The 11,062-nt window shown below is 38.2% G+C and overlaps 1 protein-coding gene across 1 annotated transcript in view; it reads left to right on the forward strand.

Annotated features, from left to right (window-relative positions):
- The first annotated feature begins 431 nt into the window (after window positions 1–431).
- LOC108574726 (neurofilament heavy polypeptide) overlaps window positions 432–11,062 on the forward strand; it is a 15,249-nt gene continuing 4,618 nt past the window's right edge. The window contains exons 1-2 of the mRNA XM_017937357.1: window positions 432–506; window positions 1,338–1,385. Coding sequence (XP_017792846.1) covers window positions 1,349–1,385 — 37 coding nt within the window. The 5' untranslated portion in view covers window positions 432–506; window positions 1,338–1,348. The remainder of the gene's footprint in view (window positions 507–1,337; window positions 1,386–11,062) is intronic.

The following is an 11,062-nucleotide window of genomic DNA, read 5'->3' on the forward strand; positions in this document are numbered from 1 at the left end:
CTTTTTTTTCATACTGTTAAGCTTAAATACCTTGACAGTGCGGCAAATATAATGTACTGGTAAACGAAACAAATATAAAAAATAACAATTATCTTGTTTCGATGCGGCTTATTTATAATAACCGTATCTTTAAACAATGAACACGGTACTGCGAATGCGTAGTAAAGGATCCGTGTGACACGTCCTGTTACGATTCAACCAACGCTTCGAATTCAAACGCACCAATCTGGATGAACCGATCGCTTTAACCGACCAATAGGAAGTCGCGAACGTTCGAACACTTCGACAAAATGTATGTACGTGTTGTATGTGTAGCCAAGCGATAGCTAGTGTGAATCTCTGGAATACACAGGGATACTTGCATGTCGCAATAAAAGCAGCCAGCAAGTCCAGCGACCGTTCAGATCTCCTTGTATTATTGTCTCGTGTGTGCGTGGTTGTTCCTGCTGCAGGATCTACATTTAGTGTTCGGTAATCGCTTCTTTGTTCTGTCGAGGTGAAAACAGGTAAGTCAAACGCATTCATTTGAAATGTGTGGACGATAAGTTTCCGTGGTGACAAAGGGACGCTACCCAGAGAACAAAGAGACGCCGGTTATTTGCGTTTATGTGTATACGATTAAAATGCTTAATCAAAGTTCAATAAGAAACAAAGAGAGTCCTGTTGTTTTTGTTCGACAACCCTAATCGTCATTTTCCGCATTCGATTTTGCAGCGTGACTGCGGTGTTTTCTTGAACACGATCATGCGTAGAAGTACTCGTAACTTCAGCTTTCCATGAGCGTGTTTAAACGAGTTTATCCGGAGTTTTTTTGCAAAGTACAAAGAAGGACATTGAAAATTACATTCGGTCGGGTCATTGACCGGCAAGCCTAGGTACATTTGACATATTTTCGTGACAGTGTGACGTTACAGTACATAGACAATCTTGTACAACTTCAAAAACCGTTTCGCCCCGTTTACATAAGAATAGCAGATGCGCAATAAAACGTGTTGTTTGTAACTTTCCCACGCATTTCTTACCTTTGTATATTACTTTTAGATAAAAAAATGAAAGTAGTAGAATGTTAAAAATGATTTTGTTTATTAATAACGGACTTAGTGACAGTTCTCGATTCTCGAAAGATTTAGCCGTTATATATAAATAGCGCAGTTGCTTCCTTCTGTACTTCCTTTGTTCGAAATGAACTTCTCCCCTAGAAATGATTACAATAGCAATTACGAAACGTCTATAAAAGATGAGTACATCAAATTAAAAGGGAGATATTTCTACGAAAACTTCAATAAACATCATCAAATTTTTTATCATTTTATGAAATCAAAGGTATTCTTTTACAGCATACTTCACAATGGCTACTGCTGCCGAATCGCCCGTTAACAACGAATGTAAGTCACCAAATATCCGTGCAACGATACTAACCATTTATTCTCCATAACAATTTCCATAATTAATCGACAATGTCTATAATATGCATAGTACACTTTATTTCGGTTTGACAAAAATTTATCTTAACACAGTTATAAAATGTTCATTATTTTCACTCACCTAAATCAATAAATGATATTAGTATTCTAAGAAAAAAAAGTGACGAATATATATTATTTTAACTACATCACCTACGTATTTATCATTTTTTAAATCTAATCTAATCTATGTGTTGCAATAACGTTTATTTGTTTTCTGTTATATTATTTGAAACATTATCGCGTGATACACTTATATGCTCGTGATGACGATGACCTTCTTCGAGCCATTGTTTGTGAAAGGCTTCCTGAATCGCCATGGGTAACCAACCGAAATCCCTGTGTCGAACAAAGAGACGCGTCGCGTATCGTGTGTAACGTAATTTTTACGCGTGTAGATGTCAAAAGTCAACGGTTGCGAAGGATCCTTAATTACGAAGGCAATGTAGACGCCAGTAGGAACATACCCTAAGGCAGCGGAAACTAGATATACAGTGAATGTAAAAAGTATTCGTACAACGAGTAATTCCAAAGGAACGCTTGTATAACTCGGTTTATTATTAAACTTAATACAAATCATTTATACATATTTCTATAAACGTCTAGTATACATTTCATAAAAGACGAATCCAGATATTTGTATATTTGAAAATATTCAAAAAAAAAACTCCATAATTGGCAGAAATAGCTGTGTAAAAAGTATTCGTACAGCCCTTGCCTAGGACTACAATATATTATACTATAAACAAAAAACAGCCACCTCGGGACAGTTTTTAACACTAACCGTACTAGCACTTCATGTATATACCTATTCTTACCGTAGTCGGTCAAATGGCCGGTTATGAAATAAAGATCATATTTTTCCGGATGGAAATATAGGTGATTGTCAATTTAATATAGGAAACAACGCCGCAGAACATAGCCTTTAGATAATAATAAAAAAAAAATTACGTACCAAATTTTAAAATCGATCATTTGACTGGGCGTGGTACGGTTAGTGTTAATAATGCAAATATACTTATTTGGAAACATTTTCACGATCAGTAGTGTTGAAAATCGATCGGTATTAATAACTGTAAGAGGATAATGGACTGAGAAAGCATAGAAACTACCGTGGAAGGGAGGAAAATAATAATAAACTTACATAATCAACGTAAAAGTCTTTCGGAAATTTTTCGAATCGTCAGTAGACCTCGATCTATAATTCAAGGCATAATTGATCAATATGGATCACGTATAACAGTGCAAAACAAAACTAGAAGCGAACGTCCGCGAAAACTTAATCAATACGCCGAACGAGTTTTTGTCCGCATAATTAAAAAGTGCCCTAAACTAAGTGCGTGCAAAATCGGGGATAAGATTAATAATTTTTTATTTTGAAATATTTCATCAATGAACAAAATAGAACGAAGCGATTAGAATTTGCAAAAACTTACAGAAACACAAGCATGGCCTACTGAAATCGTGTAATTTTTACCTATGAAAGTAAATTTAACATCTTTGTAAATTTAACAGCTTTTAAATAAAGCATGGTGGTAGCATGAAATTACATTTTACAGATGGAATAACGGACCACCACACGTATATCAATATTTTAAAAATCTACCTTCGTGCCAGTGCAGAGAAAATGGGAATCAAAAATAATTCTGCTTGTAAAATACTAGGATGTGAATTCTGTGCAATACACCATCGTATATGAAAACCTCTCCACAGTCACCGGACCTTAATCTTATGGAGCACTTATGGGATTATTAAAAAAAAAAAAACAAACATAATATTTGTTCAAAAGAAACTTTAGAAAGTGTAATAAAAGGAGAGTGGTGCAAAGGGACACCAAACGCCAGGAAGGTGTGAAGCCATTATGCAGTCAAAAGGGAATCTTACAAAATATTAATTTCTTCTTTAGGTTTGAGAAAGAACAACTGTACAAATAATTTTTATGCGGCTATTTCTGCCAATTATGGAATTTTCTTGAATATTTTCAAATATACGAATATCTGGAAATTTTTTTTTATGAAATTTATTTTAGACATCTATAGAAATATGTGTAAAATATTTGCATTAAGAAATATCATTAATAAACCGAGTTATACAAAGTTTCCATTGGAATTACTAGTACGAATACTTTTTACACTCACTGTAGTTGCTGAGAAGAGGTCAGAGCCCTCCATTGGCGTCCTCGGAGAAGTGCAGCCTGCACTTCGCCGTGGCAACTGCAGCTTGACTCAACTGCAGTACTCGAACGCCTTTCAGTGCTGCTCAACTAAACTGCGTTTACTCTAATACAATAAATTGCTTTGTTCCGATATTTTTGCATCATCAATCAGAGTATATTTATTCTACCTATGCTTGAAACTTCTTTATTCTGTAAATATAATAATTTCCAAGATCGTTCAAATACACCGAACTAGGTGTGTTTTAAAACATAATTCGAAGAATACGGATGAACGATACAGTTCATAAATTCAAATTTTATACTTCCAAGAAATTTACTTGTTACAATTTATTAATAGATACAATAGGAGTGTACATGTTCGACAATTTGAACACAGTGTTTCTTCTTGCGGCTATCGACGATTTCGCAATGCGAATAATTACGCGAGGAACAATCGTATTGATCTCCCATTAGCAGCTTGTACACGATGTAACAGGCCCCGCATAAGTGTTCGCGCGTGTATCGATAAATACTGCTGTTTCACAATGGGACTGTATAGTCGGTGAAAGAAATATAGCGAAGTTGTAAATCAAAGCGTTAAGTACCGTCGTTTATTAATGCAGCGACACACTCAGTGTAGTCAAGCGGCATTTTAATTTTTTAAAATTTTCATTAAAGCATTAAATGTTAATCGAGGTTTCCGAATTTGACCAATAATTTTTTATTTTCAATGCATCGACGATGAATCGACCGAAGCCTCGGGTCTTTATTACCTACTCAGGTTTCTATCGATTCCTTCGTCGATATGCATGTAAACTTCGACATCTTATCGATCTTACGACTTTGCTATACTTTTTCCATCGACTTTATACATTATACTACCCAAACCGACCAGACGGTCGGGTCCTTCTCGTATTTCTCTCAATTCCCTGAAGTTAGAACACTCGAAACATGTTTACTTTAACGCTTGACCGATTTTACTACCAAACTATATATTTTTTGCCACCGACTATACCATTCGAGCAGCAGCACGCGCTCAAGCCCCGGTCTCTCTCGCCACACGTTCTGCGTTACACGGCCTCTCTCGACCATACGATAGAGGCTCAAGCCTGCTGTTGCACACGTGAAAGAGACCGGCTCTCCCTCGGTTGACTCTCGACCGGCATTAAGCAGCGTACACACCGTGACATTGAAGTGTGCATAGGTTAATCCGATTGTTGAGTACAGAGTACGCAAAGATATATCGAGTGAAATATCCGCAAGCATATTTTCGCGATGGAGAAACTTGTATCCGTTGAACGTATATGATATACTGCATTAAAGGGGAAATACATACATGACGATAAAGCCACGTTTTGAAACAATGCATTTTTTCTCGACTGAACGGTTTCTTTCAACCTCTTTTTCTTCTCTTTTTTTTCCCGTTAACGCCTCTTTAGATCCAATTAAATGTAACGAGCGAGCGAAGCTCATTAAACGTCGTACGAGATCAACATTCCACGGGTTCACATTTTTTCTTTTTTTTCGTTTTTATTCGTGTGAACAGATTTTCTAATTAACCACGATCGAATGGTTACCATCCATCCGTTTAGCGTAATAAGTCTTGCGGAATGTGAAACTGATACACAGTGGGAGTATCGTTAAATTTTCGTCCTTCACAGAGAGAGAGAGAATATCGGAGGGAAAGGAAAAGAATATCGTCGCGAAATAATTACGACTAGTTTTTGAGGCGGTTCGATCAGAATACGTCACTGGGATTTCTGCGCAACTTACCATGGTTCGTGACCAGTGGAAAAAGAGACTACTGCATTATTAACATCGCCTGTTCCCTCATTCCGAGTTCTGAAAATATTCCACGATATCGATCCACGTGTGGAAGATTCATTCACTTCGCCCGGCGTGTTATCCTTCGACCGTAATGCGTCACGGTGGTTCCTATATTGCAATTGTTCGATTGTTTCCGCCAAATGGAAAAGTTTGCGGAACACACCATCGACGTTTGTCGTTTACGTCCCACATTTTCTACCATCGATTTCCCATATCCAATGTATAATGCTCCGATTGATTTTTTCTTCTTCAATTCTTGGCTTATTAATCCTCCGTAAGCAAACTGGGTAGTTTCTGTGCGCATTCCAATTTTTCTACCGTTTCAAGCTTTCGAAAGATCTGAAAAAATTCTGCAGTGCTTGACAAAGTCTTTGCTACATTATACAATTGTTCGTTAAGTCAGATGTTTAAAACTTGTTTTCAATAAAAATGAAAATTCGTTTCGAAAAAATTTCACTGGGGTTGTCGAGGACTCGGAGTGCCTGCAGAAGGTTAAAACGCTAGCAATAATCAGAAGGAATAAAGAAAAATGAACGATCGGTGTGAAGACCAAGGGGGTTTGCGTAAAACACTGTTTCTTACAGAAGTAATCTACAGACGTATAAGTCCATCTGAAGGAGGTAACAATATCGATGGATCATTCTTAGGATATCTGAGAGGTTCAACGACTCAGTAATTTCCGTCTACATTCCTCCTCTGATATCGTAATTCAATTGAGTCATCGAAAGAAAAGAACAAAAAGAAGAAAGTATAACAATGAAGTCGAAGTTAACGTTTCTCGTTAGATATCGTTAAATTAAGAGGCTTTTATATATTCCGTTGGTTCAAGTAAAATTGAAGTGGCGGTGCTTAACACAGATACCAGGAACAATCGAAACAAGATTTCTCAGCATTCTTCGGGGCCGTATACTGCAAAGTCGTCGGTTCGAAGATCGTGTTCACTGTGTGTCGCAACCAAGCAAGGGCAGGATCCAAGCGGCAGGGCTTGATTTATAACCGGTGTCGCGAAATAGGGCGCTGGTTATGTAAAATCTTCGCAAACTTCAAAATCAATAAGCTAAGGAAAATTGAACCGTTGAACCCTAAGATACTTCGGAATTAATTCCTTACCTTTTTCACGGAAGAATTTTTTTTGGAAAGTCGAAAGGGTTTAATTACTTGAAGCTTTCATTTTGGTTTCGAGAGACTGAATGGAAAAGAAAGTGGACACGCTAAATGTAATTATTATTTATTTACTTAACGATAAGCACGTAATTCCATTTAAAATTGCAAGGTGAGAAGGGAAATTTGCAAAAGGTACGCAACAAAAAAAAGGTTTTCAAAAGAAATATTGCACAGGTGAACTATACGAAAGTAGCCTGTAAGCACCTGTTTTAAAATGGGTTGATGGAGCCAAAGAAGAAGTGCGAGCTTTTGAAGTGTGCATTATCCAAGGCACAAATTTTAACAATAGGATCAGTAGCTTGAAATCTAGATGCATAAATGTGCAGTCGAAACAAAAGTGGAGTTCTGGTGAAATACTCAGGCGAATTGAAGTTAATTAAACTTAATTAACACGTTGAATGCCGGACCAATTCTACGTAACTTGTCCACGGTGCCGAAAAGAATTTTTTATTCTAATACAACACATAATATGTCAATAGTTAGAAATAAAACTATTTAAATATGCTGTGTGATGCATTAGGTGAAAATTTTACAAATACTACCATTTATTCAAATTAAATGCTTTCACTAATTTTGAGACCGCCGGTCACCGATCACACTCCCACGGCATTCAACGTGTTAAATGCACGCATTATATGCAAAGTGAGCTAACAGCTAACAGTTAAAACTTACTGTACGTTCAAAATAAGAATAACCTCGCTCTCGGACCGATTCTCGTCCGTTCTGCGCATGGATAGAGAGCGTAGCAGAGGGTAAGATGGAGACAAACGGAGGCGGTTAAGTGGGGGTTTGGACGTTCCTAGTGGTTCTAGCCCTGCCTTAGGCACGTCCCATGCGCGAAGCGAGGTTACTCTTATTTTGAACGAAGTGTAGCGCCGTTTACAAAAGTTTATTGTACAGTTCCATTCGGTAGCATAACTTCGGGGATGGATCGAGTAAAAAGGTTCACATGAACATATGCCCGATATGACCTTGTTTCCGAATTATAGCCGTTGTTACGTGAAACCTGTTATTTAATAATTTTCATGGAAACTGTTCGAATTGGTCACCCTCGGCTAGAATGCAGGCTTCCAAATCGCTCGAAATTATTATGAAAAGAGTAGATGAGGCTTTACTTAACATTATTTTATTCTGTCCAAGTAGCTTCTTCTTGCAAATATGAATATAATATATTTTGTGTGGGAAACCCCGAACCAGCGGGGTAACCGCGGACAGTTGAATATTTCTATTATTTAACCGCATTAAAAAAAAAATGACACATTGCCACGCGTCTTCCTAGCGCGAGACATATTTTTCAGTTAGCTGTAGATCGATCGGCAAGCGATACACACTTAATTTTGTTACGATTAAAAGCGGTGTTTCTGTTCCAATGAAATTTTATCAAACCTTATTCTGAACTAAATGTGAGCATTCTTTTGTGTTTTATTGATTTATGTTTTGACAATTAAATGTAGTTTAAGATCCTTGAGTATTTTTCTTTTTTTTTCTTTGGTATTGTACAAATGGTTAATAAGAATATTGGATCACATCTATCGGGTATAGCCCCTGTCACTTCTATCTATTGAAAATTTGAAAATCGTTCATTTTCCTATTACGGTAGTTTGTCGGCTTATATCTTTCCAAGATTCTGTATAACGTAAACAGTTTTATTTTAGAAACGGGTAGAAAATGCCGAAATTTAAAGGACGAATAAGCAGTAAAGGTAAATAGGATGAAAATAACATGATGAAAGGCGCAATTGTTTATGTTACGAACGGTGAATTATCAATAAGATTAGCTACTGAAAAATATAACGCGCCACGTAGTTCTCTACAAGATCGATTTAAAGGCTTTAAAAGCTGGTCGAGAAATAATTCTTAAGCCAATTTTTAATGAGGAATTTTCATGACAACTTTATAGTCACGTGAAACAATTGGACAATCGCCTAATGCCATTGACTAGAATAGAGTTTTTAAAACTAGCTTTTGATTTGGCAGAACGTCTTAATATTCCTCGTAGATTCAAGAAAGAAAAAAAGAATAGCATCGAGACACTAGTTTGTGATGTAACTTTCGAGGGAGACTCATAACGATAAATGTATCATACTAAAATAACATAATAACGAATGATATATTTTTTTGCAACATTTCTAAGAATATTTAACAAAAAAGTGATTAAAATAAATAAATAAAATTACTGTCATTTTTCGAATCCTTAAAACTAAAGGCCAAAATTCACAGATTTTTATTAAATTAAATTACAAGTAAATAAATTATTACATTTGAAATATCATCTAACCAACAACGAATTCACTCATCTTCGCCAATTAAGTTAACCATAGATTACAATTTCACGTGCCTGTACAAGCTTGAGGAAGAAATCAATTCGTATCGTATAAGAAGCCCCACAGAGGTGGATATCTCGTGTAGTAACTATTAGACCAATTCCAACCCTCTCACCACACCTGATCTAATTCTAACTATACCAAATCCTGGAAAAAGGTGAAAGAACTCAAAGTGGGACTGTATTAAATACGCAAACGAATCCAGAGCAAAAAAGCCAAGTGTGAAAAATCTGGAAACGTGCAACAAAAATTCAGATATAAAATGTGAAAAATTTCACGAAACATGTAGATCCTGGAAGAAAGAAAGGTGTATCGTACACACTGATCAGTGGAGGAACCTTTGCCGGTATTCTCGAGGTTTAGCCAAAAAGTATAAGGGGCTCTCTGTGAGTTGGTTGGGGTTGGACAGATGGTGTTCTACGCCTCCACGTAGGCTTCCACGTGTGCCTAGCGACCGGCAGCCGGGTCTACAGTATAGGCATGTTAAACCTGCTCGAGGTGGAGGTTGGAGGTTGGAGGTTATCAGAGGTGGAAGGGTGGCTTATCGTCGGGTAGGCTGGCCGCTGCAGCGAGGGCTGGTGGTCTGCCGCTGCTAGGGACGCGAAGAGGTGCCAGTGGGTGATATTGAGCGATGCCGGGGCGTCGCGGCGCACTGTACGGATCAGTCGCCCTCCAGCCACCGCCCCAGATACGAGTTCAGCCACTTTCGGCCCTCCTCTCTTTGCTAGTAGTCGGACGTGTTCCTCTCGCCGACTTTTCTGCGCTCTCTCCCCTCTATTTTTCAACTCGCGATAAGCTTTTTATTTCATCATTTTACGTACGGAGCACAGTTAATCCGCGGATAACAGCAGGCAATCGAACGGTAGAAACATGCTGATCGGTCTCGTGCGCGACTCGGTGCTGCAGTGCTTCTGTCACACCTGCAAGGCACCCTTGGTCATCGTAGGTGAGTCCTATGTGTTTCAATCTTCTCCACCTTTTCCTTTCCTGCCTTTTGTCTTATCCGAGGAATACAGATGCAACCGTTTTGTCGTGTTGAATTTTCTTTTTTTCTTTTCTCTTTTTTTGTGCGTGTTTTACCATGGCGGGTCGTTTTAATTATGCAGAGAACTAGAATGGGAGGAGTCGTTACCGCGGTGAATGACTCCTGCGATCGAGGTGGATCCGCTAAAACACTCGTGACCACAGATTTATACTCGGTTATTATACTCGGAATTTTTTCGACTTCAATTTTGCCCATATATTTTAATCCTAATTTCAAGTAATTACTCCGTTGATTTTGTGAGAAGTTACAGTGTTCACAGTTTAATTTATACTTTTCTCTTTCTCTCTCTTATATCTGTTATTCGAAAAAAGAAAAGTGCAAATTATAAAGTAGCTTTCAGCAAAATGATCGAACGCGTCAAGTTCGAGTAATTCTCTCCCGCAGAGAAGCGTGACAATTATATCCTTCTCGGATCTCCCCTAAAGGGTCCTCCCGTTTAAATAGAACCTGCTTTTCAAACTTGATGGCCGGCGTATTTTTACTGCAGTCTACGGTGATCAATATCACCCTGCTATCGTATCCTAGGCACCTGCAGTTCGATCAATTTCTCTACCCTATCGGTACTCCTGTATACACATAGTGTATCAACTATGTATGTACAGTGAATACGTATCACCGGTATCATCGTCGTTCTTCTCTGTTAGTTTCTCGTATCGCTTAATTGGTAATTCTTAATCGAGTCGTTGATGAATTAAAAGAATCCTCGAGGATGACCAAAGCATAGTAACTTTCGACGCGATAGCAACGGTAATACCGTTGGAATCGATATTCCTCCTTTTAATTCACGAGTTACCCTGAACTTCTGCAAAGCATACACCGGTAAAGATCGCTAGAAGCAGTACTTGGTGTACGCACGTGCTTCCACCGCTAGCGAGAACCAACTTAACAAAACGATCGGGGTGCGGCCCAAGATGGCCACCCTTGCTTCTCTTGGCCCCCCGATAGCGAGGAGAGACGGTTGCATCGATTTTCCGATAATTAAACCACGATCCCTGTTTCCCTTGGTCCCTACGGTGATACGGCACTCTCATTGATTCTCAATTTTCGAAGCGGAAGATAGGAAGGGCAATGCGCACTTTAAGAAC

Source organism: Habropoda laboriosa, unplaced genomic scaffold (assembly GCF_001263275.1).
Source record: "Habropoda laboriosa isolate 0110345459 unplaced genomic scaffold, ASM126327v1 scaffold223, whole genome shotgun sequence".
Classification (NCBI taxonomy): Eukaryota; Metazoa; Arthropoda; class Insecta; order Hymenoptera; family Apidae; genus Habropoda; species Habropoda laboriosa.